The 27,746-nt window shown below is 42.7% G+C and overlaps 1 protein-coding gene across 30 annotated transcripts in view; it reads right to left on the bottom strand.

Annotated features, from left to right (window-relative positions):
* Positions 1 to 27,746, bottom strand: part of RBFOX1 (RNA binding fox-1 homolog 1) — a 1,167,310-nt gene that overhangs the window by 603,289 nt on the left and 536,275 nt on the right. For 3 of the 30 annotated variants that reach the window (XM_038151483.1, XM_038151490.1, XM_038151493.1), the window contains exon 1: positions 175 to 583. The exons of 24 other annotated variants lie outside the window; for them this stretch is intronic. In XM_038151483.1, the coding sequence (XP_038007411.1) occupies positions 175 to 219 (45 nt within the window). In that variant the 5' untranslated portion in view covers positions 220 to 583. Of the gene's footprint in view, positions 1 to 174; positions 584 to 25,881; positions 26,166 to 27,746 lie in introns of those variants that run through there. 3 more of the 30 variants (XM_038151484.1, XM_038151494.1, XM_038151497.1) reach the window with 3 other exon arrangements.

The raw sequence follows: 27,746 nt of genomic DNA, 5'->3' as shown, positions 1-27,746 counted from the left end.
CCCTCACCTGGCCCCTCGGGTGGGCAGGTCCCCGCCGCTGGCAGCCCGGCCCCAGCAGCCCCCCTGCCCCGGCCCCTCCCGGCGGGCGCAGCCGGGCTCGGGGCGCTCCCGGCGCCGGCACAGGATGGATCCCGCCCTCGCCCGGCCGAGATCGCTCCGAGATCGCCGCCTCACCTGCAGGGCATCTCCCGCGCCTGCCAGCAGCTGCCAGGGTTTCATGGTCGGCGGCGATGCCGGCGCGGCGGCGGGAGGAGCCGGGGGGAGCCGGGCGGCCCCGGCCGGCCCTGCAGCCCCCGGAGCATCCACCGGCCCCGGCTGCCGACCCCTGCCCCGCCGAGGACGAGAAGCGCTGCCGATGGCTCCCGCTGCAGCCGCGCTGTCCGCGATGCCGCGGGACAGTGCTCGTGAGTTTCCTTTGCTGCGCTCCAGACGCTGCCGCCAGAGGAGAGAGCCCTCGGCTGCCTCTGCCTTCCCCTGCCGGGCTCGGCAGTGCCGGCGCTCGGCGGAGCCGTTTTGTTTTATTTGGAGATAAGAGCAGCTCCACGGCGGCTTAGCTAAAAACCACAGCCTTGTGGGAAAGGAAGGTGGGCACGGGAGAGCAGATTACGCTCAATAATTCATTTATGGAGTAGCTTAATGGATGGGCTAAATATTAGCTGCTTATTAAAATATTGGACGTGGTGCTAAAGTTTGCAAGGGTTCACTGCTAGGATCAATCTTATATACATACTTATATATATACACTAAATGGTTAGTGTTTGGATTAAATTATGATTAATCTCTTGCAAAATTCTGAATTCCTTTTAGAATAATATTGCAGACTATGTCATTTTTAAGATAAAGACTGGCTGGAACTGAAACAAAACCTGAAAATCTTGCACAAGAGATGGCAGCAATTAACCCATTTTCAAAGAAGAAAAGTTTCAGATAAACATTAAAAACTGATCCCTTTCACTACACAAAAGCACTGCTTATGCCCCACCAAATAAGCTGCTATTTCAAAGTACATCTATTTATGCAACTGAAGTTACAATCTGCAAACAACCACTTGTACTCTATTGAAAAATTCTCAAGAGGCTGCTCAGAGGACTTTTCTAATTCTGTAAATGAATTTTCATACCACACATTCACCATTTCTCAAAAAAAAACCCCAAAAGTTTATTCAAACATCTTTCAATGTTTATCGTTATTCTGCAATGAAAATCAAGAACAATCTGATCTCTTGGAAAATAACTTGATATCAATCAGTTCATTTTTGTAAATACAAATACTTTCTGGCAGAATAGGAGAGACACGGTTTAATTATGTTGTGAAAAAAACTTAACATATAGAAAATAATATTAAATTCAGGCTGTAATTTCATAGTGTTTTCCTAGTTTGGAAGTTTTTATTGTAGCCATGCTCAACTTTATTAAACTTTCTGCCTAACAGACTATGGGACCATTAAGGCACCTTAATCACAATGAAGTGTATAATTTAAAAAGAGCATGTTGCAAGGGTTGGCCTGACCACTAAGCTTAATAGCCAGAACATCTCAGAGCTCACACTGCCTCACTGTGTGGCCTTGACCACATTATTCATCACTTCAGTTTTCCCACTTGTAAAATTAGAATAATATGACTTCCAGTGTCTCCCATCTCTGACTTCTCAGGAGGGCTTGAAGGATTAATGACCCTACAGTGCTCTGAGATTGAATAAACACTAACTGCTAAGGCAGAGCTAATATGTTTCAGAACATTAAAGCACTGAAATGTTAGAAATTCCAATTAAATCATCCTGTGTATCTAAATACAGGGATTACTAAAATACCATCTTCTACCACTTACAATCAACAAAATACTGTGGGCTGGCTTATTAGTTCTGTTATTTAAATCTGATTTTTACCATATATTCCTAGCATTAAGCTCAGTTCCATTAAAAATGCCACCAGCAGCAATTAGCACTACTAATTTACACAACCAGGCTGTCCAGGGCAAGGCCATTTAGAGTCAAAGCAGTCAGAAAACGTCTCCATTACCTCTGGCCTGTTGTTTTGAGCCTTTGCAGCACGTATGGGCCTTCAATCAGAGGACCTGCAATTCGGGCACATGCTACATGTGGTTCTCAGTGCTGTTCTTCAGAGATCCCTATGCTTTATACAAGTAATGAAAAAGAGTTTGAACCAACTAATTATCTCATTAGCAAAAAAAAAAAAAAAAGGGGGGGCGGGGGAAGCACTGGCAAAGCACACACTGCTGCAGAAAGAGCTGCAGCACTCACAAAGTTGTGCCAACAATCAAAATCAAAATAATGGTCTGAATTCCAAGGTCCAACTCAAAAAATATCATTGTAAATTTATGTTTCAGTCTATAGAAACAGTAACCTTGAATAAAAACCCATGCACATCACACATTCCTTTTCAGCACTCTCTCTCAGGGGTGAGTAACTGTGGTTCTTCCCCCTCCCAGCTGAACTGGAGGTGAAATGTCTGACATCTCTCATGGCCCAGTGACGCCAGGGCTGTCCTTGAGTCACGGCAGGGGGGTTGCAGAAGCTCAGCTGGGGTGCCCTTGTCTGACAGCAGGGATTCTCCAGCAGCTGTGGGTGAAGCAGACCCACTGGAGCCACCCCCTGACCCAGAGTCAAGTGCCCTGTGGGATGAGCAAAAGCGGAGTGGGAATCACAGCAGGGCCTTGCTGTGGTTCAGCTGCTGGTGACCCTCACCATGACCTTCTCACACACACATTTCCTGCCATGGGCAAGGCACCTCCTGAACCTCTGTCCTTCCCATTACACAAACCTTACATAATTGAAATATCACTGTGATGGCAGCAGCTGTTGAGGTTTCAGTAATGCCAGATTTCTATCTTTTTTACTGGAGATCTTCAAGTAAGTATTTTCAATGTACTCATTGAATACTACAGACAAGTACCATCACTTTATGTCTCATGGCACATCAAAAGTTCTAAATTAATTTAGTTGTTTGTCATCCCTTACATCATCTTCTACTTAAAAAAGGGACTGTTTTTCTTCTGAATTTTCCAACTGACAAAGAAAATCACAGAGAAGCAGGCCGCAGCAGCTAACTGTAAAATATGTGCCTTTTAGTGAATGGTGCAGCTGGAGGGCTTTTTTTTTAAACTGATGCAGAGGTGCACGTGTCATGCTAGACAGCTTCTAGCTCCAAGTCTTCAGTGGGTAACTGATTTAGCCATAATTTCCTGAACTAAGCTTCTGCACTGTGGGAACTATTAAAAACCAACATAAACACTGAAGGAAAGTGGATAGTGGCAAAATTCACAAGTAGCATCTCGAGCAGCAGCTTATTCTGCACCTGCCCGGTTTGTAAAGTGCTTTTACTGCAGTTAAGCAGGGCAGTAAAATGTGGATTAGTCTTTAATGCATGTCCATGTCCAACACACGGGGGCTCTCCATGCCTGATGGATTCCTGCTGGAATGGTTTCTTCCCACAGCCACCTAATGAGCAGCACCACACAAGGGAAGCTAATGAAGCATATTCAGATGGAAAAGTATCCTGTGATTTATCACAAACGTGCTGCAGTTTTATTTCAGAAGGGTTCATGGTTTCCATGTGCAACTTTGAGCCAGACAACCAATGTGTTAAAAAATCCTGCATCAGATGCCACAAACCCAACAGAGCAACTGGAGCTCAAGGAAATCTACATCTGAGAATGCATGATGTTAACTCATGCTAAATAGCATCCTTCGGAGACAATCTAAATGACAAGGATTTTAAACCTGAACTAGAAAAAGAAATACAATCAGAAAACAAAAGTTTTTGTCTCTGCCAAGCAGAATTTTAAAATGTTCTCCAGGGGTTGGATCCTGCAAGCATCCACCACACTGCTAAGGGCACAGTGAAACTAATTACAAAAGTACACAAAAATAATTGGGCTTAGCATTGGACCTACGTAAGAGATGTTCCAAAAAAGCAGTGACACAAAACACAAGCTGTTTTCAGAAATCATTTATCTGTATATTCATAATGTCAGTGCTTTTCTTTAGCCAATTGCTCACAAGCAGCCTCCATAAAGAATTTGTAAATGTGATTACACCAATCTGAATTGCTCTATTTTGCAGTAAGAGCTGGGGTTGCCATTTCCCAAGGTGTATTTGCTACTGATGCCACCAATCCCTCTTGAAGGTTCTAGTTCTGTTTCTGCCATTCATGCAATTAGAGCAGTTTACAAATGAATTAACTTAAACATTGCAAGTGTCCAAAGTTATTTTCACACTCTTACTGCAATGCTAAAGGCAAAAGTTTGCAGCATATTAAATGAAAATGTTATTTTCTATATTTTGTCCAAAAAGCCATGCCTAATTTCATTCAGAAACAAGAAATCAAACAGCATCAATGAAATAGTAGAGGAACATAATTTCGATGCAACTAAAATAGTACTGCTGTAATAAATGTTACTTCAAACATTGCCACAAAAAAAGTTTCCTGCAGAAATGCTATGAAAACTGCTATAAAAAATAACCAGTCAGGCCTGTACCTACCCCCCTGTAAAGAGCAAAAATGCATATTCCACAGGATAGGGATTTTTTGCACAGCCACTGCTGCTTAGGAGGTCAAGTTCAAAAAAGAATTACTTAACCAAAAGCCCTAAAATAAAGCAAAGTTTCTGAAGAAGCATAAAATCAAAGAAAAAAACTGAATCTGTATTTTTGTCAAGTGTAAGGAAGGCACCAGACACCATTTACCAGCAGCATTCACTTTCAAGACTGTTGACTCTCTTTTGGAGCTTGTTGCAAAGTTTAATGTGAAACATAAGGTAACAACACATCTACCAAGATGAAGAAGAAACAGGTCTCTGAAAAGTCTTGAAGCAAAATAATTCCTTCTGTGCTTATACATATTCACAGCCCTGTTGAAATGCTGAAGTAGTCACAGGAATTTGCATTCCTAAAGCAGGCAGCATTTCCACAGGAACAAGGATTACTAGTTAAGGCTGCAATATAAACTTTAATATCTCACTCTATATGTCCTTCAGAGGTAATCTGGATCTGCTTTGAGGTGTTTTTTCCCAAATAAATTACATTTTTTCATTTAGTCATTAGAAAACACAACTTTTCACTATGTTGTGAATTCAAAATGTCTTCCAATTCTGCAATCCTTTTTTCCTTCCCACAGTATTAATGCAAATTGTTTCCTCAATAAAACTGCAAAAGGTTAATTTGTCTACAGAGCCCCATGACCAGGAAAACACAGATGTGACAGTGCTCACCCCACCAGCGTGAGGAAATGTCAAAACACAATGGAAAATACCTAAAAACCTGGAAGTGCTTCCCCTTGGAGATCAAATGGTGCAAGGTAACGCCTCCAAATGATGAAGTGCAGCCTCTGGCACAGAGCAGGGCCCTGAGTGCTGCTCAGAACCTCAGATAAATTCAGTATCAGCCACTGCCCAGCCCCAGGACCACAGCTGGAAGGCACTGGGGGAGCACCAGGGCTGCCCAGCCATCCCTAGAGGCACAGAGCTCCAGAGGAGTCAGAACGGAGACTTTTCACTCTGCCTTTGCCCCCCAGAAAAGCAGAGTGAGCACAACCCCCACGAGGCAGGTGTGAGTCTGATACGTGCCTGCTCCTACCCACAGTGATCTGAGCAAAGAAAAGACAATGATGGAGTTTAGAGATTTCTAGAAGATTTTTGGCCCAGAAAGTAGGCAAAGAAATACTCCTGGGCAGCCCTGTGAGATGGATGGAGGTAGAATTCTGCTCAGAAAAGGGGTAACTGCCTATCTTTTATTCTTAGTTTACAACAGATCTCTATTTTGCAGCTGTATTTATTTTTACTCCACCTGTTTTCCTTTGCAACTGCTCTCTGGATTGCAGAACACACCAACGAGACTTTCCTCACTAGCTTTAGAGGCTTGCTGTTTATTTCCTTTTAAAATGAATGCAAAGATTTAAATATCTGCATAAATACAGGATATAAAGCAGTGCGGGGATTGTTATTTGAGATAATTTAAACATATTTTCATCACTTAATATAACACAGCAACACAAATGCCACCACTTTTTGCACTATCAGGTAGAAGGCAGAGGTTGTGACCACCTCCAGCTCAGTTCTTGGGGACCTTCTCTCCTTTCAAGTCCTGCTGGCACAGAGAATGTCACAGCTTGTGGATGCAAGCAGCCCCTTGCTCCTGCTCATCTGTGGCGCAACACAGTTGACTAATTAATTTTTTTAAGTATTCAAGATGTGACACATACATGGGATTGAATACAGATTAGCATTACAATAATCACAGAGCTTTGGTAGCCTTGAATTTGTCTTCTTGCAGCAAAGTTCCCTTTAATGTGCAAATGAACGATGCCACTACGTATCTGGAAATAAACAGGCTCATTGTGATCTCATTGTGATCGTGGCTAGTCACAAACACAGCACTCTGGGTTTTATTAACAGGCTGGCACAGAAATAAAAGATCCACGCCCAACTGCCTGGTGCCACATCCTGATCCATCCCACCAGTGGCCAGTCCTGGAGTGGCGGTAGGAAAATCTCCTTCCCCCCAAATGTTCCTGGATTTCAGTTGTTCTCACAACTTGCAAGGGCCTTTTTGGCCTAGTTGTAAAGACAGGATATGTTGGCCAAGCTGAGTCAAAAGAGGGCAAAAGGGACATGAAATTATCTCAAAACTTCAAACCCAGCAGAAGCTGAGAGAGAGGTTCAGGGAGAGATGGCCCATGCAGCAAACAGCAAACAGCAAAGGGAATGGGACACAGGGAAGTGAGCTGGCTGGAGTGCTCAAAGCCCTGACAGTAACTCTTAAGTAAAGGGGAACAAAATGTGTGGTTTTTAAATTTCATTATTTCCCTTTCAATTTTTGAGATTAGCTAAATCAGTGAGTCTGAACTCACCTCACACACCACAGGCCCCACTTCACACACAACACAAGGACCAGCATGTCCTTCAGGAAGAAATCCTTTACTGACTGTGGGCAGGCCCTGGCACAGGGTGCCCAGAGCAGCTGTGGCTGCCTCTGGATCCCTGGCAGTGCCCAAGGCCAGGCTGGACAGGGCTTGGAGCAGCCTGGGACAGTGGAAGGTGTCCCTGCCCCTGGCAGGGGTGGCACTGGATGGGCTCATAGGTCCCTTCCAACCCAAACCATTCTGGGATTCATGTGCTTGGCAAAAAGAGCTGCTCCTGGTAGCTGTTGGTAAACAAGCACATTCCCAACAGGATCCTCAGTGCCAGGGCAGTTAATTATAGGGTTTGCTTTATAGTGAGATGCAAAACACAGCTCAGAAATAGACAGTCCTGTAGAAGGATTTAGGGAGACCAACCCTAAGTTTGTCATCCATCAAGGAATGCACACAGGATAGTTTATTTCAACATCCACGAAAGATGTTTCCAAGAATAATGAGTGCACAATATTTTAAAAACAAATTTCACACGTTTTTCTGACAAAATCTTGTGAACTCGTGGTGTTAATTTTAGCAGTTTCAATTGGATTTGGTATGGCTGGAAATGCAGAGGGAAATCTGCAGTAATCAGGATGTGACACTCATTAACACTTTCACAAAATGCCCACTGGATTTGCATAAACTCTGCAAAGATTCATTGGTGAATCTTTAATATGAGATTTCCCTTGGTTTTACGCCATGCTCAGCTCCATTTGCCCTCCCTCTCTTCTCTCCCCTGCCAGCAAGAACTGCTGTAAACAGTTCATAACAAAGCAATATAAAATGTACTGAAAAATGAAAATATACTTGTTATTACCCAAAAGCCTATATAATTGCATATATAATTTCATAAACTGCAAATATTTTTCAAGAAATCTTTCTGTAAGGGAGAGAAATACTAATTGGATACTATGGCTTGATAGAGTGGCACTCCAAGTCACTTAATAAATCTGGAGATGCACAGGCAAGTTCTTTAATGACCTGTGTATAAAACCCATCCATGGCCCAGCTTGCAGACAGCACAGGATTTGCATGCAAAATAGCAGGAAAAGAGTCTAGAAAATGGAGAAACCACTAAGGCAGCAGAAGGGCTCTGGACCTGACTCAGAAATTTTAAGAAAATGCCCCGGTGATGGAAACAATTCTTGCTACTCCCAATATTGTAAATGTAGGAATACATGAAAATACATATTTTAAGAAAATCTGAGTCATTTAAGTCTTCATTGAGAAAGACACCCTTCTCAAGGGTCAATATTTGCCATGAGTTTTTAGCTGAACTATCCAGGACCTGTTGGTCTACACTGACTGCATCAACATGGGCTATTACAGCAGACACTCCAATATATAATGGGAAGTTCACAATGGAAAAAAAAATCTTCTCTTTTGAACTATTAAAAAAAAGCATTACCTGGTTTAAAAATTCTCATTGAAGTTCATTCTGCTGCTAAAAATGCTTTTTAGTTACTTTTGGTTCTAAATAGAAATCTTCTACAAGAATGGTTGTGAATTCAGCATTAATAGGATAAGATAAAGTAAATTTAGGATAAGATTCAGAATAAAATTTTCAATTCAATTCAATTCTTCTCCCTGTCCTAAATTCCTGCACAGAGACATAAATGGCATTTAATTTCTAGTGTGCTTTACTCCATCCCAACAATTTCTGTTGGAGCCTAAGCTTTGAAATGATTTGAACTATGTACCTGCATAGAACAGTTCCACCAGACAATAGATTATTTCACTGGCTTGCATTTTGAGCAAATTTATTGACTGAGAGTCTCGTTTCATTGCCCCTACTCAACACATCATTATCTCTGATATCCCACAAGCACATGAAAGAATTTTCTAAAGGAAAATACAACCCAAGTGTGAGGGCCAGGATACATTCCTGTATTTTATTTCTGGTTAACTCTCAGGCTCAGATCACCTTTATGTCTTGTTCACTACTGAGTAATGGAAGCAGGCGAGGGAGAAAAATGAATTTAAGTGGTTTTATTTGTCTTGTGGAATCTTTTTAAAGATAAATTAGAACATCAGAACTTGGAGATTTTTTTTCTCCTGCTGAACAACTGTGAATTGTGCTGAGGTCACTTCAAGTGTAAATACTCTGAGCACTTTTCATTTGGGTTTTCATTTTAAAAAAGTAATCTCAAAGTGGAACAAATTTTTTGTTACGGTTTAGTAAGCAGAATTCTCATTCCAATGCTTTAATGCTCCCAAAGCACAACTGATCACAAACCAACAGCAGATCTTGGTAAGTAAAAACTCAAAAAAAATTTCTCTAACTCAGAATTACCCATTTCAAAGGCTTACCCATCACAAGACTAATTTGTACCCATCAAAAAGCACAAAACCTGTGGGATAATTTCAATAGTCACAATAGCAGCAGCATCCTCTATGCAATTCCTCAAAGAATTCTCCTTGTTGGATGCACAGTGGATTGCCAAAGCAGCAAAGCACTCTGGCATTCCCTGCTTCAGGACTGCAAGGGCTCCACCCCAAACTGTAGAGCAAGAAAATGAATAAATCAAAAAATAAATAAATCAAAAAGGCATTACAGCTTTCAGAGTGTGCTAATGACACGTGAACTCTCTGACCCTGTGACTGAAGTGCTGGTTATTATTGGACAACCACAGGGAAAATAAGCTGTTAGAAAATAAGAAGTCTTTACTTTTATTTCACTAATTCAAATGGCACCATAATAACTCCTTTGAACACGATTTCTCAAAGCTGTCATACATTGTTCATGAGAGGCAAGGAAAATAAGTTCATCAGATATTTCCCTTCTCATTTCTCTCATCAATGGCAGGAATCTCAAAACACATGCCACACCGTCCCTCACAAGAGAGTGAAGTAGAACTTAGATGGACAGCCCCTTTCTGCCCTGCATGGATCATAGGGTGAGAAACAAATTTCAGGAGGAAAATCAGGAAAAGGAAGAGGACATTCCTAACTCCCTGTGCCTGGGCACAGTGGGCATTTTGGGTGGCTCAAAGGGATTGGGCGCGCAGAAACTCAGGAATAACTGAAGTATGGATAAACACATTTCTATGACTATGAGGTGATTTTTTTTGGCACTCATACCTGGTTGTCTGCAGCAATTCCATCTAGACAGAACTTGGAATCTGGGCACCAGAAATATGGCTGTTGTAGCCACAGCTCTCTTCAGAGAGAGCAGGCAGGTACAGCTTCCCATGAATATTTCCTGGGAATCACAGCAAGGAACCTCAGAGAAAAAGAAAACAATTCTTACATCTATTCCCTGATCCTGTTGTTTTTGCACATGTGGAATGTGTTAAGAAGATTGTTTACCTGAAGGGATTTGGTAATTGGATTCTGGTGATGGTTGTTTGTATTAATTGGCTTGGTGGGTCCAACCTGTGTCCTGGCTGTCTGGAGACAGTCACAGGTTTTTCTTTAGTATCTCTTTAGTATATAATTTAGTATCTCTTTAGTATATAATTTAGTATAGTATTGATGCAATATAGTATAGTTTTAATAAAGCAATTGTTCAGCAATCTGAGTCAATGGAATCAGATGCCAATCATTCCTCACTGGGGGTCACCTTGTTCGATTATATGGCCGTGAGGATTCTGTATCAGCATGAACTTCTTAAAATGCAGACAGTATGGCAAAACAGACCAGATGTTTTGAGGGCTGACATTCTCCTGGACACAGAGCTGGCCCACATGGAATGAGGCTGGGCAGATGTGTTTTGGCAGCAGCTGGAGCTCGGTGCTCAGCCAGCTGCCAGCACCCTCCCAGGACTGATGCTGGGGCACACAGAGGTGTGGCTGTGGCAGAGATGCAAACTCAGGTTTCTCAGGGACAAGCTGGGCCACGAGCCCTGCTGCCCACTGTCAGTGGCAGAAAATGAAAGCTCATTTTTTGCACACTGAGAGCTGTTCTGCCTGATACTGGAATAAAGGCCCAACACAGCACACACTAGAGCTAGAGCTGGCACTAAAGGAAACTCCAGATTGCAAATGAGCAAGCAGGGAATTCCACTTTCACCATAATATTGTGCCCGCATCTCTACTCCAGGCACCAATTTCCACCAAACATGCTTTTCCAGAGAGATCAGGTTTCTTTTTGAAAGCACACAAAAAGTCAGCACTACTATTCCACCCCAGTATCAGTGGGTTTCCCCTCCTGATTTTAGAATTAACGTTCCTACCAAATGCCACCACTCCCAGCGTGTTCTGAGGTTCACGGAATTTCACGGCCCTTGCTGCTCTCTCTTCTCTTTTGGAAAACCCTCAATGCCCCCATTCAGAAGATAAACCAAAAGGCTGTAAAACCCTATCGAGTGTTAATTTTACCTGGGAAACAAAATGGCATTCACACTCTGAACAGCACATAAGGGAAAGAGCAAAAATTCAGGACACAAGTCAGGGCAACATATTCCACGTTGACTTCAACTGAAAAGAAATGAATTTGTGGATATAAAATTTTGAATGAAAATTACTGTAATAATAAAACTGCAAGTCAGCTTTTTATGCATTGCAATAAAATATTACTCAAAGATTCAGTATGTCATGTCTCATTCTAATGGAAAGTTCAAAAGAAAGAACAAAAATATTTAGGAGTTTCTCATTTTAGATATATATATATTTGTGATATATGTATATTTTTATATTTCTATGTATTAAAATCATATAAATGCTCCCAAACCAATACATTTGCTGAGACTTTTAAAATAAATACAGTTCACCATTATTCCATCAATGAGACAGAGAACCCAAGAAATACAAGTGATCCAAATTACCCCCAAGCCCCAGTGATGCTCACCCGAATGTTTGCTGCACCGAATAAACATTTTATATATATATATTTATATTTTTATACACATATATTTAATATCCTTAACAGACAAGTAAGTACAGCACAACCGGATTGTGATTATTTGGAAAACAGAAAAGCACCAGAGATGTTTTTTCAATTACAATGTCAGGAACAAAGGTCTGGAATATTTTGTGGAGAAGTTGTTGAGATCAGCTGTTTACAACAGGCTGGAAGGCTCTGACTGCCTGGGCTTTGACAATAAAGTGCCATCACCTTTTAATAAAATGGGAGGAGTAAGGTTTAATTTACAACAGAAAAGAAAATTTCCTGCATTCTTGTGAATTTTCACACATCATTAAGTCTTTTTTGTATTGTTCTAAGAGCTGTGGGGTTTGGGAGATTTCACTAATTGAACACAGAGTAGGATGATTTTTGGAACATCACTTAAAGATTCTCCTATTTTTATTAACTTCCACACCTAGAGAAGTGAGTGAGCATCACATCACCTCTGCTCTGGCAGTTTTATTAGTTCATGCCAACTTCACACAGTGACTTCAGCTGCTCCTCATGACACAAATGCCTTCCAAGTGTCACACCTACTCTGCAGGTTTCCCAACACAGCCCTTCCAAGATTTTCAAATGGTTGCTCCATCTACATCCTTAGAACTTATCAATATTTCAAGAGAATACAATATTCCAGATTTGTTTACATTTTTATAACTACACATCACCCCAAGCAAATAAGCTGTGTTTTCTAACCTGTGGAGTTATGCAGCATTTATTGAAATTGTAGAATTCATACTGTTATTATGAGAGCATGGAACAACAAATGTAAAATTAAAACTCATCATTACCTTGAAATCTGGCATGAAACCTGAAACTAAATTAAATCTTATCTAAATGCCAAAACCAAGGAGAAGAAAAACACCACCAAAGGGAAAACTTGTTCCTAGATTCTCGTTCCTATTTCCTATTCAATTTGTTTGCATATTTGCAAACAGAACACTGAAAAAAGGTACCTGAACAGTCACAACTGAATCACCTGGAACAGTGAGAGGTTGGCATGTGGATGAAGGGAAATATTTTTCCATCAAGACTTTGAAAAGAGTCTAAATCTACTCAAATCCAGACTTGGAGAGCTGTTGAGAATACAGCAAGATTTAATTATTTGGATGAATCCTATACCATATACTGATAAAGAGCAATAAAATTACACAAAATGGGATAATTTTTTACCATATCCAAAGAGAAATGAAATCACTTGCTGGGGCACAACTCAGTAACAACTGAACTACTCCCCATGCACCTGCACACAGGCAGAAATGCAGACAGCTGCAACTGCGAGCAGACTTTGGGAATTCTGTGAAAACATCCATTGAAACGTGAGGAAAACTTTGCACAGCTTTTCAGCGCTGAACTTGACACCAGAAGTTCAATGAAGAATCAAACAAAATTATTTTTCTTGTGAAATGGGACAGGATGTCATTTGATTCAAATCTGCTGCTCCAATTATTTGGTCATTAGAACAACGATTCACAGTTCCAGGCATCTTTATACACAGTTCTGGGCCCATCTCAGAGAAGCCAATCTGCCATGTAGAACACCAGAAATCAAGTTTTCCCAGGAAGGACATTTTTATTTCTGCCAATTCTAGTATATAAAACTTCAAACAATTATAAGCTCAATAAATTTAATGCAGCTATAAATGACTCAGATAAGCAGAAATGGCAGGTCTTCAATGCAGAATGACTGACAGGCCAAGGGAAGGAGAGGACAATTGGAATGCCAGCCTAAGTCACGGTGTAAATCACCACTGAACCATCTGAGAACTCTGCAGGATGCCACCAGAGATGGTGGTTGGGCTGGAAAGAATAGGGTTGGAAAATAATTGCCTGAAGAGTGAAGAACACAAACCAGAGAGCAAAGATTTTAACAGATTAAAAGGAAATAAGAATGGGGATAGCAAGGACAAATGCAAGCTCACTAAATGATCCAGAAAAGAGCACCAGAAGCACCATCCCAGGTCAGGAGCAGGCAAACACTGCTCTGGCTGTGGAACCCCAGAATCTGAGAGGTAAGGTGTGTCTCAAACACTGACAACTGGGTGCTTGAGGGGCCAGCCAAGGGCTGCTGGCAACAACAAGATGTGGAGTAAGCTCATCTCCCATGATCTGAGATAGGCTGGCAAATAAAGCCCTCATGCTGCCTGCTCATTGAAAATCAGTCTTTAAAAAAAGCTTCTACAGAATGTGGACTCTCCCTAAATACATCAGAAATGAAATGTGTGCAGTAAAACCTGTGAGTGTTCCCTGCAGACACAGCCCTGCACTTCTGCAGAGCCCTTCTGCTGAAGGTCTTTCTGTTAAGTGAAATATAAATTGGTAACTGTTGTTGATACTAATTTCTTAGGCACTTATAACTAAATTATCCACTAGAGAGCACAGCAACATTTTCAAACGCATTCTGCTTATGCCTGCAAGTGCCAAGTGAGGTCCTTGTGGCACTCAAAGTCACTCTCTACACAAGAAATATGCTAAACAATCTGCCATGCACAGCAGAGATAAGGAGTGGACTCAATACAAGGCTTGAACGAGAAAAGGTCAACAGACCATGAACTTTTAATGAACAAATTTCAGCTGCTCCCAGCCTGGTGTGCAGTTCTTGGACATTACTGATGAAATAACTTCTTTTGCATTATACACTTTGTGTATAACTATATAACAACATACAACAGAAAGAGAAAATACGTTCTTCCTTCCTGAAGGAGACAGGCTGAGCAGCACAGCTCATCAGCATTCTGGGCAAGAGCTGCTCTGCTTCCTGGTCTCCAATATATCCTGGTGATGTCATGACATTTTTACTTTCCATTAAAGAAAACCTTTCATCATTTAGTATTTCCCATTTTAATGAGCATCCTAAAAATTCATCTATTGTTTAAAAACGTAAATAAAATATTCTTCAGTTTTGTTGTATTTTACAGTTGCTGAGAGCAAAAGGAACATCATCCATAAGAAGTACTCTGGAATTTCTGCTTTAAAATATTGTTTAAAACTGCTGTATTCCCACAGGCTTTCATCAATACATTGACAAGGGTGTCCACAGCATGCAGAAATCTGAATTGCATGTCTCAGAGGCACAGGGAGACAAATTAACTCTACCAGAGATCTTTACTAAATATGTTTTTCTTCCTTTTCCCACAAACCATTTGAGTCAATCATTGCTGTAAAAAGATTAATAGCGTAGGGCATCTTGTATTCCCAGAAAAACATAGAACTTGGCATATCTAGTCAAATATGTTCAGAAGAGGATAGATTCAGACACTGAAAAAAAAAAGTTATTGAAAGTGTTTAAGTCTGAAATAAGCCACATGTAAGAGAAATCTTGCCCTAAACAGCCTCACTTACTGCTTTACAATCTGGAGAAGATGGGGTTTATAGCCATTTCTCATTTTTGTTGGCACCCCATGAATAAAAATGAAATTAGAAAGCTGACAACTACCACGGAATGCGAAGAGAAGTGCTAGGGAAACATTCACTGTCCATGGGAGTTGTCAGCAGCACAGTCAGCTGGGAGGATGGCAAATCACTTGACAACCATTACTGCAAACAGAGGAACAAATAGCAAGGTGGAGAAAATCCAGGTCAGCAAAAAGGGATGAACACAACCCACAGCAAAAGTGCCTCATGAGTGTAAAGGCTAACGTGGATTTCCACAGCTCAGTTTAACAAGGTGTTAAAATATCATATAATAGAGATTATATAAGTGATAAATGCAAAATATTCGTAGAACCATCAAATGGCTTGGGTCAAAAGGGACTTTAAAACTCATCTTGTTCCACTCTCTGCCATGGGCAGGGACACCTTCCACTGTCCCAGGCTGCTCCAAGCCCTGTCCAGCCTGGCCTTGGGCACTGCCAGGGATCCAGGGGCAGCCACAGCTGCTCTGGGCACCCTGTGCCAGGGCCTGCCCACCGTGCCAGGGAACAATTTCTTCCCAATTTCCAATCTAAACCTCCTTATCAGTACGTGTTCCCATGAAAAGTCCCTGTTCAAACACTCAGTGCTATTTCTTTGGGGTTACTCTAATCCACTTTTCATTTTCTTCAATCCTATCAGTTTAAAATCATTGCAGTTTTCGTAATAGGCATTGTTACATGTTTGCACAGTTGAAGAAAAACAAACAAACAAGCCACAAAAAAACCCCCACAGAAAAATAGATAAAAGAAATATGAATTATCAGGTAATCCACAGTTATGGATAACTCCTGGCACAAGTGGGTAACCAGTTTAGCAAATCCTCCTCGACACTGAGAAATGTGTTTCCATATTGATAGACCTGATTTCCTCTTTCTGCCTTTCCAATCACACTAATGGGGTCTAAGTCAGAGTGGGAGGGTGCAGGGGTGGTATTAACTGGCAACACCCTGCAAAAAAAGGCCAGAAAGCAGCGGCAGCAGCCAGTCCCTACCTGGAGAGCAGGTTTGCAAAACAGGCAGAACCTGTGTCTGCCTCAGCAAAAAAAAGTGGAGCCTTTTTTGATGATTTCCAGCCCCCAGTAAAACAGTTCTCTGCAGCATAAAGTGTCCAGGTCTTGGGAGCAAAGCTTCTTTGAAGGGGGAAAAGATTTCCTGGCTGGAGATGAGGTGCTGACCCGTGGTTATTAGAGCTGCAGCTCCTTCACCTGCGTGGTTTTCCTAAGTGTTTTGGCTCTGCAAGAGTTGATGAGCAGTTTAACATCCTGCTGGGAAAATAATAGCTTCCATATCCATGTGTGGACCATTTCAATTCATCTAGGGAAGAAAAGTCTCTGTAGGTGCAAAGGCTCACACAAAATATATACTTTTAATAAAGCACTTAGAGACAAAAAGAATGATACTGACTTTCCATCTCAGTTAAAGACAGGCTCATGCTGGAAAAAATTTGTTCATGTTGGACAAATGCTGAAGCTGATGGGCCTAAGGCTTCTGTTGCAGTGTACCACACACTTCTAAAGGGATTCTAAGTGGATTCCTCTTTTTAAAAGGTGCATTGCTTTTGTTTAAATTACTGATTTTAAATCTGACAAAAGTCACTCAAAACACTGTTCTTTTCAAACAGCATGACCACAATCAAAATTAAAATAAATCTAGACTAAAGCAGGAATTTTATTATTCAGAAAAATTCTGCACCTCTGACTGGTTTGAGTGCATCATACCAAAGCCTCACACAAGGATGAGAAAAGACTCAATTTGAGGAAAAGCCACAGTAAAGAGGATCTATTAATTAGTCAAGGAAAAAGGTACCTATTTAATACCATGGAGAGGTGGTATTTTGAACTCCTCAGTGTGGGCTCAGAGAGAGCCCCAGTGTGGGTTCCTTCTCCAGGAGATGGACGAAGAGAAGGAATAATCACTCCCATAAATCCCCCTCTCTATGGTTTGCAGGTGCCTTTGAGCACTCAGGCTGCAGGAGGCCCCACTCAGGTGAGCCCAGCAGCAAACCCCAGAGTGCCCCAGCAGAGCCTGAGCACACAGTGAGCTCTGGGGTCACCCTGCACCCCCTGACTCTGGGCTGGAGCTGAGCTCACCCCTGAGCTTTGCCTGTAACTGAAGAAAGAAAAAGCATCACCAGGATGTGTTCTTTGGCAGCATGTGTGTGAGGATCGGCAGCACTGAAGCCTCGCTGCGCTGCAAAGCCAACCAGGCGACAGGAAACTGCTTTACATAAAGGTCATGGCTGTGCCCCTGCCCAGCTCGCTTGTCAAGGACAGTAACACAAATCAGAGCACCAGCAATGGGGTGTAAAATCACTCCAGCTCCAAAATTCTCTGCTGAGAATCCCCAGAGAGGTCATTTATCAAACCAACTTCTGAATCTCAGAAAGACAGCAACGCTATCTTAACATAATCACATTTTTTAATAAGCTTCAGCTCATCAATACACAAAAATGTTGTGAAGAATTAATTTCATATGGGCCCCTTCACAAGATCCAGATTATCCATCTTGGTTTTTTGGAATGGAAACAGGAGACTCGTTTCCCTGACAAATTGAAAGATAATTTTTATCTTAAGCTTTCCACAAATACTACTTTTGTGTAAACTGAGAAAAGCACATGCACGGTATCATTTAGCAAAATTAACAGAGTTATTTTTGCACTGATGACACTAAAATAAACTCAAAATATACATAAGAAGAAGGCTCTTTTATATCTTCTGTCTACACACCCAATAAAGTGGATCTCTGCATATATTTCATATAAAGCTCTACACAAAACTCAGGCAGCCCTATATCTAGCTATATTTCACAGTTAGAGTGGTTTTAATTAAGAACTTGTGAAGAATTGAAATGTATGTGCTTCAACATCACACCAGCAAGTTCCAAAGCAACAACATATATGGTAAAAGCAACAGGATATCCCAAACAGCCCAAATCAGCAGCCATATGGTCCAGGACACACATTCCATCTGTTATAAAACAGAATTAGCAGAATATTCTACCCATTATTGAATTTTTCAAAACAGAATTGAGAATGCAGAAATATGTACCAGTAGAGAGCTGGTGTTTCACTAGTGCTGCTCCAATTGTGCCCTAATGCAGTGTTTCAACAAGCAGTACAGACATTTAACCTTGTCTCAGAAATTGTCTCCTTGCTTCAAGATGTTGAAAGGAGAGGTGGGAAAGGAAGGAGAGGATAAAATAAAAAAAAATTAAAAAGAGAGGAAAAAATGATGATATATTTAGATATAACTTGTGGATTCAAGCACCTAATCCCAGTTTGGCTCCCATACAGTAACTCTTCTCAAAGAGCAAGGAAAGGGGAGGTAATTTCCCAGGGAGGTCTTCCAGGGTGACAGAATATATGGATTCCATTAACTGAAGACAGCTGTGGAGCCCATCAATTCCCCTGGCAGCCTGGGGATGGCCGGGCCGTGCTGGGATTGCTCAGCAAAGGGGCCAGCAGCTGAAGGGTCCCTGGGGAGGGAGGGCTGGCTCCCCGGCATTACTGGGACAGGCTGATGATGCCCACTGGGCTGGCTGGGAGCGGCGCTTAGGGACAGACAAACATCACCAGTGATGAGCTGAAATGCCCCTATCACACAGCACAGGCAGGGCCTGTGCCTTGCCCTTCTCTGGAAGCTGTCCTGGTCTGATAGTGCATTTCCTTGGGTGTGCTCCAGATTGGGCAGAAGGAAAAGGCAGGGGTGTCACACTCTGCTGACCCAGCAGTGGCTGGTGTGGCACCACAGAGCCAGAGGGATCAGGGATCTGCATGGCAATGCAGAGCCACGGTGTCACCCATTGAACAGGGACCTGCATGGCAATGCAGAGCCACAGTGTCACCCATGGAACAGGACCTGCATGGCAATGCAGAGGCACAGTGTCACCATTGAACAGGACCTGCATGGCAATCCAGAGGCACAGTGTCACCCATGGAACAGGACCTGCATGGCAATGCAGAGCCACAGTGTCACCCACAGCTCAGGCACCTGCATGGCAATGCAGAGGCACAGTGTCACCCATGGAACAGGACCTGCATGGCAATGCAGAGCCACAGTGTCACCCATGGAACAGGACCTGCATGGCAATGCAGAGGCACAGTGTCACCCATGGAACAGGACCTGCATGGCAATGCAGAGGCACAGTGTCACCCATGGAACAGGACCTGCATGGCAATGCAGAGGCACAGTGTCACCCATGGAACAGGACCTGCATGGCAATGCAGAGCCACAGTGTCACCCATGGAACAGGACCTGCATGGCAATCCAGAGGCACAGTGTCACCCATGGAACAGGACCTGCATGGCAATCCAGAGGCACAGTGTCACCCATGGAACAGGACCTGCATGGCAATGCAGAGCCACAGTGTCACCCATGGAACAGGACCTGCATGGCAATCCAGAGGCACAGTGTCACCCATGGAACAGGGACCTGCATGGCAATGCAGAGCCACATGGTCACCCATGGAGCAGGGACCTGCATGGCAATGCAGAGCCACAGTGTCACCCATGGAACAGGGACCTGCATGGCAATGCAGAGCCACAGTGTCACCCATGGAACAGGACCTGCATGGCAATCCAGAGGCACAGTGTCACCCATGGAACAGGACCTGCATGGCAATCCAGAGCCACATTATCACCCACAGATCAGGGACCTGTGTGGGACATGTCACCCCTGGCTCAGGGAGCTGCAGGGGTACCCAGCAGATTTGCAGGTCACTGTGACAGTGCTGACAATGCCCCAGGGTCATGTGGCATCAGTGCTCCTGCCACCTACAGAGCTGTCCCAAATTTAGGGAAATTTTGTGCTTTTGGAAAATATTTTCTCTCTCTCCTCTGCTTTAAAAGCCCCAAAGGAACACTGTAAAATATTATAGCTCTGACACTTCACTCTTACAATTTAACCTTATTTTCTTTGGTGCTTTTTTATCCCTAACAGTGCATTATACCCTCTTCAAAAGTTTCTCCAATGAACCTGTACTGCTAATGACTGTCAGACAAAAACTCTGGGAGGCAACAGTAACAGAACCCTGGATGTTTTTGCTTATTTGCCCAACTGCTTGTGCCACGCTTAAGAGCATTGAATCAAGTGAGGAAAGATACAGAAACAGTTTATATTACTGAAGTACCTGAATGCTGACAGACAACAAAAAAATAACTGTGCATGTGTTTTGCAGTGATGAGAATCTCTGTATCTTCTTCACTCTGCTGTGCAAGGGTGCAGCTCCTACTTGGCTACAGCAAATGAGATACCAGCCCATCAGCTTTAGGAGGGCTGGAAAAAACTGCTCCCTGGCAATGAAAATACATCATTTTAAGGGCTTAATTTATTTCCTTTATTCGGTGATATTAGTTCTGGGTGCTTTCCTGCAGCATATCAGGTCTCTACAAACCCCAGTATCACTATGGCTAATCTATAATAACATAACTATCTGCAGTTCATTCCATCTCCTGCACCAAGCCATGAAACTCAATTACCAAGTGAAAAAAAATGGAGAAACCAAAACAATGATGTAGAGCAGGTGTCAGGGTGTCAGTGGAGCTGCCACAGTTATTGCTGTGTGCAGCTGAAGCTCTTCAGAGACTGGGAACACTCGGGGCAGCCCATTCCCAGCCCACACAGAGCAGCACAGGACAGTGGCATTTACACAGAATTTATCAGGTAAGAGCCCCCAAGTTCAACCTGTCTTTCCCCCACCCCCTTATTTTACCTTAAATAATGTTGTTGGTGTAATACAATGTTTACACATTGTTTTTTACCTCTCAAAATAAGCATTCTTCTCTACTGTATTTTAAAATGCCAGTACATCAGAATTCATTACAGAACCAAACAAAACCAATAGAACACATGCATTTAATAGAGAAATAAACTGCAGCAAGAAACGGGTTCCAGTATTTAATGGCATGAATAATGAATTAAAAATTAAGTTTAAATTATGTTGAAGGTCATAGAAAAAGCCTCAAAGAAAGATAGTTAAACAGACATTAAAAGGAAGATTTAAATAGGTGATCTTTTAGTATTCTAGCAAAAACACTCTGTCTTTCACTCTTTATTTAAATTAAAATACCACTCAGTGACTGACCTTTTTAACATGGCCTAAGGGAGCAGGGTATGATCTTGTTAGAAAAGAAGTGATATTAAAAGAGCAATACTATTAAAAAGCAGAAGATGATGGAACCCACAGATTAAAATTTGTTTGCTCAGGGAAGATTAACTTTTATGAAAAGTCCTTCCTGCTACAGGCAGAGACAACTACTGCTGTTACCATTGTGGTAACCAGTTTAGGGACTGAGTTAATAAAGACTGTTCTTAAAAGCAAACCACAAAGCTAATCCCAGGTTTGCTGACATTTCAGCAGAAGAGTCCCTTCTTTTCAGCATCCCCCTTGGCTGCCAGCTGTGGCAGAGATGGACTCGCCTAACCCTGATGTGAACGTTCCTTGAGTGGTGTCCTTCAGCTTAACTCCCCACTTCCAGACAAAGAGGATGGCAAGATTTTGGCCTCTGAGAAGTTCACAGAAAGCACCTGAGACTGTCAGGTTGTGGTTACAGCCCTGTAGAGACCTAGCAGTGTCCCAGCTTTAACAATCCTCACCTCACTTTGATCTCTGCTACTCCAAGTCAACCTCCAAAACCCCTACTCCCCTTGCTTTAAATTGAGTCCATCTCTAGAGATGGAAATGATGAATGCCTAATCCCCACCAAGAATTAAACAGCTAAATCAAGCTCATCACTGGTTCATCCTTCAAGAACTTCCAACAGAGGCCATGTCCTCACAGCTCTGCACAGCAGAGAGCCCTGAGCAGGGGGAGCTGAGTCCTCCTCAGCATTTGGCACCAGCCAGAAGAGCACTGAGCCAGTGCCACACTGCCCATACCCACAGCATGGGCAGCACTGAGCCAGTGCCACACTGCCCCTGCCACACCATGGGCAGCACTGAGCCAGTGCCACACTGCCCATACCCACACCATGGGCAGCACTGAGCCGGTGCCACACTGCCCATACCCACACCATGGGCAGCACTGAGCCAGTGCCACACTGCCCCTGCCCACACCATGGACAGCACTGAGCCAGTGCCACACTCACCCTGCCACACCATGGGCAGCACTGAGCCAGTGCCACACTGCCCATACCCACACCATGGGCAGCACTGAGCCAGTGCCACACTGCCCCTGCCACACCATGGGCAGCACTGAGCCGGTGCCACACTGCCCATACCCACAGCATGGGCAGCACTGAGCCAGTGCCACACTGCCCATACCCACAGCATGGGCAGCACTGAGCCGGTGCCACACTGCCCATACCCACACCATGGGCAGCACTGAGCCAGTGCCACACTGCCCATACCCACACCCTGGGCAGCACTGAGCCGGTGCCACACTGCCCATACCCACAGCATGGGCAGCACTGAGCCAGTGCCACACTGCCCATACCCACACCCTGGGCAGCACTGAGCCGGTGCCACACTGCCCATACCCACAGCATGGGCAGCACTGAGCCAGTGCCACACTGCCCATACCCACACCCTGGGCAGCACTGAGCCAGTGCCACACTGCCCATACCCACACCATGGGCAGCACTGAGCCAGTGCCACACTGCCCCTGCCACACCATGGGCAGCACTGAGCCAGTGCCACACTGCCCCTGCCACACCATGGGCAGCACTGAGCCAGTGCCACACTGCCCCTGCCACACCATGGGCAGCACTGAGCCAGTGCCACACTGCCCATACCCACAGCATGGGCAGCACTGAGCCAGTGCCACACTGCCCATACCCACAGCATGGGCAGCACTGAGCCAGTGCCACACTGCCCATACCCACACCCTGGGCAGCACTGAGCCAGTGCCACACTGCCCCTGCCCACACCATGGGCAGCACTGAGCCAGTGCCACACTGCCCCTGCCCACACCATGGGCAGCACTGAGCCAGTGCCACACTGCCCATACCCACACCATGGGCAGCACTGAGCCAGTGCCACACTGCCCATACCCACACCATGGGCAGCACTGAGGCGGTGCCACACTGCCCATACCCACACCATGGGCAGCACTGAGCCGGTGCCACACTGCCCCTGCCCACACCAGGGCACAGGCTGTCACACAGTTCAACACTGGCATTTCCAAGTTTTACACTTCACCGCTCGGAAATTAAGAAATGTGTTCTGTCCCTGAATTTCCATGTGGGTTTTAATGGATTAAAGCATCACTGTCATGACTTAGAGGAAATTCATATAAATTAGATGGCTGGCAAAACCTTGGGGAGGTTGTGTCCTTGACTTCACTGAACTTGTCTGGTGTATCAATTAGTACATTGCTAATTAAATATAAACCACTAGAAGAGTAAACTGGATTCAGTGAAGCAACCAAAACCTGATGTCACAAATTATGTATTGTTAAAAGGAACACTTCAAAATGAAGGTGTCCAGGAAATCCAGAACTGTTGTCTTCCTGCAAGAAACCTAGGTGAAAATTCCCCCAAAATACTAAACAGGCAAAGATCTAAAATCTGAGAAGCTACAGCTTCTTTACCTTCTTTGGGTCCCAATATTCAAACATTACCAAAAAGGCAGAACCATATATGTGTATCTGGGATATTCTACAATGTTTTAAGCAAGAGAGATCCTGTTTGATCCTGTTGTCTCTTTATGATACTGAATTTGCTGAACATGCTCAAAGATGACACCTCCTATACTAAAAAAGAGAATCAACTGGAAGCCCTCCAGTTGTTTTGCTGCAGAGACTGAAATGAGCAGCACTGAAACCAGGCATAACCTTCTGAAACCACATTTGTGTTCATTCATTTCAACCTCCTCATGAGGTAAAAACACAAAAGTTACCAGCCAGGCCAGGAAGTGTGGACCATTCCCTTGGTATGCAGTAGATGCACTGTAAATATTTTCTTCAGTTTAATTCGTGGCTGGAAAGGGATTAAAGCAAAACAGTTCTGAGAATTAAAATTAAGTCAGTGCTGAGGGTTGGATGGATTTCTAAAGACAAGCATTTCTATGAATTTATACATATTGTCTGATTTAAATTGCTGGATTTTTTCCCCATCTTTACTGAAATTTCAGAAAAATTACTCCAGTGATGGAAAACATACAAATGTAACCTTTTCTGACCTCAATACAGTTTATTAGAGAAATTGGTCTAGTGAAACAAAAAAACCAAAGCAAACAATAACAAATAAAGCAAACCAAACAAAAAAGAGCAAACCATTTGTACTTATCTATCCTTAAAGTAAATCAAGGTAATTTGAACTATTCCAACCTTATCTCTTTGCACAAAATTTCTGGGGTTTTACTATGCAGAAAGGAGAAGATGAAACTTTCTCTAACAAATTCTTTGATATTCACTAATACCAAAAACCTTCTGTCCTATAGCCCTTTAAAATCTCTACATGCAAAAGTAACTGGAACAAGAGAAAACCATCACAAAATGAGACAATCAAGTTCTGGTTTTGAAGATACAGAAAACAGAAACACAATTTTTAAAAAATCAGAATCTATTTGACTCAACTTATGTTTAAACACTTTATTTTCAGATTACCATGGAATCTTCACCAAAATTGTGTCTCCTTCAGTAATTTTTCATAAGAGTGTTAAAAAAAGAGTCTCCAGGATTAGCTAAAGATATTATCAAATCCATGGTGATGTGGGGCTCTCTTGATTTTGAGTCCAAAGTCTGAAACATTGCTGGGTTGCTAAAAGTTATGTTTCTATTCCCTTTTATTTGTAGTTAAAACCACTTTTTGAATTTTGAATTAAAATACTAACATTGAATTAAAAAGCTGATATTCCTGACAAATAAAGTATGGAAAAGGCTTGCTGAGAGGGCAGACAAGAAAGCCAAAGCTGTTCCCCAATTATTTGAACAGCACTTTCCTCTGACCATGTTATAGATGCTCCCAGAGATCTTAAAAATCAATTGCACAAATTAATTCCAAAGAAGGAGGTGCAGGGGTGGGCAGGAAGGATCAGCATTGAGTACAAGTCAGTTTAATTTGCAGGTATCTGAGAGGACATTATAACAATGACATGAATAAGGATAACAAAATGTTAACGAAAAAGCACTGTCAGTAATGATACATTCAGATAAATGGCAAACGTACTTGCATGAACTCTATCATTACTGCTTCAATCACAGTCATACTTAAACTTTGGGGAGCTAATTTCATTTATAAATTCTGCTGCTGCACATCAATTATCAGCAGCATTACTAACAGTGAGGCACAGAACTGCTGTGCCAGGGTGACTGATTGTCTGGCATTAGCTCTGATAAAAGAAGGGTTGCAAACCACTTTAAATGTCAAAAACCTGCAACAATAATGGGCATAAGCACCAGTTATATTCCTCTAACTTCCCTGCCTTCCTGGCAATTCATTATTCTGTCTTTGCATTGCTACATCCTCTAACTAAAAAATATAAATGCCAAAGAGCGCTTATCTTCCTTACAGAGCATTTCCAGAGTTTTTATTGTGAGAGAATTATCTGATTCAAAACCAGAGTTAATTCCCTGAGCAAAATATTTGCGGTTGGTCTATTTCAAGATCAGCAACAAAATTTTGATGTCAGGGCATTAAAATCAATCCTTTCAACACAGTGATTCAGTTTAAGAAAAAGAGAAAAACTCAGCATCAGCCTGAGAACAGAAATTTCCTATCAGAATAGGAATTTCCCAGTGTGGCTCCAGTAAAGGGGGCAGAAGGCGAGGAAGACTTACCCAGAGCTGCTGTTGGCATGGCTGGTGTTGCCACTCCATCACACGGTGCCCTGCCCAAAGCACAGCCAGCGCTGCAGGAGCTGCCTGCTGGACATGCAGCCTGAATGCCAACTGCCTGTGACATTGACTTGTTTCCAGCCTCTTGTAGTGCTGCCGCTATCAGTGTTATATTTGTATAGTAGAATAACATGAAATATTGATTCTGGAGTGCTTATCAACTGGACCTGCTCAAAATACTCTTCCTACGAAGTTCAGCGCTGCTTCTCATGCAGAACCGGTGCTGTGTATTTGTGCAGGGAGCTGCTTGCTCTCTCACAGCACTTGGAATCCTTTCCTCGAGACATCAGCAATAACTTTTCAAAATCCAGGAACAGTGGGAAAAGACACAAGCAATATTTTCTGAAATTGGATGAACTGCCCTTTAAACTAATTTAAATGATTTGACAGAACGCCTTTAAAAGACAAAGTCTCTTCCGTTCTGGCTTCAGTCACTACTCTGAAATCTGTCCTGAGGCAGGACAATGACCAGCAAATTTCTAATTGCAAAATCAACTACTAAATATCCTAGGCACCTTTATGTTTTTGTTTTGCACGAGGTATTTTGGGCATTTTCTGTGTGCCAGCACGTTAAAAATAAAAGCAGAAGTTGTTGCCAATGGTTTTCCTCTGTAGCCTGCAAGGGGCATGGGACGTGCAGGGGCAGCTGCAGGGGGACGAGGGATGCATATGCCAGGGGCTGCACACCAGAGACACCTGCAGCAGAGCCCCCAGACACACCTGGCACAGCCAGTGACAAATGCAGGGATAAAAGGTCTCCCTCTGCAAGCCCAGCTACTTACAGGTAACTTCTGGATGCCTCCGTGGGTTTCTGCTGCTGCACGATGTGGGATCAATTACAGCTAAACAACCAAAATCAACAGGACTATTCCATGCCACCAGCCAAAGGCATCGCCTCCCCCTCTCCATTTTTAATGTACAACACTTTTATTCACTATTAATGTGTTTAAAGCAGCACATGCAGTCACTGCTGTCACAGTGCTGGTGGTTTTGCAGACAGCAGCAGAGTCCTGAGGGTGGGCTGCCCTTAGCTCTAAACCAAATAATGCCAAAGCAGACCAACCACACTCCTGAAAATTCAAAGCTGAACTTGGTCATTGTTCTTTAAGCAGGTCAAAAATTCATTGTGTTGGTGTTGTTATAAAACTGACAAAATCAACAACTAACTCTCAAACTCACCCTGGAAAAGATTAAAGATGCCTCACTAGGAGAACTAAATAGGGGTAAATAGAACTTGTGTGCTGCAGGTTTTTCCATTATAACTATTTCAATTTTGTTTTGGCTGAACTCTCAAAACCCTGAAAAGTCATTCAATAACAAAAAAAAATTATTTCCAAACTGGCCATTTTTTTTCCCCTGAGATGTAATGCAATAATAATGCATTTATTTAACATTTTACCCTGTAATGTCTCAGGAGTTAGATTCTATTAACTTGCTAAGAAGAGCCACACATCCCAAACTAGATAAAGGCTTGCACTTCAAAGACCTGCAAAAACCTTCCAGATTCAGCTGGAAGACTCTACCACAGAAGTTTATCATGAGCTAAAAAAGAGACAAAAAATAGCATTCTGCAAAACCTGAAAAGTAAATGAGAAAAAAGGTTTCAATTTACATATTTAGTTGTTCATGGACTTGCACAAATATAAGTAGAATTTGTTTCATTGCAGTGACCATTTCTCTTTGATACCAAGTAACAAATTCAGCTCACATCTATACAATTGTACATAATAATTTACTGGATTATTATAGCTTTAGAGTTTGCTTCCCTAATGAAAATAAGCCTGCTATAAACATAGATAATCAGATGT

This window comes from Motacilla alba, chromosome 14 (assembly GCF_015832195.1).
Source record: "Motacilla alba alba isolate MOTALB_02 chromosome 14, Motacilla_alba_V1.0_pri, whole genome shotgun sequence".
Lineage (NCBI taxonomy): Eukaryota > Metazoa > Chordata > Aves > Passeriformes > Motacillidae > Motacilla > Motacilla alba.
Note: the sequence above shows the minus strand (reverse complement) of the source record. Positions and strands in the feature narration are given on the sequence as shown.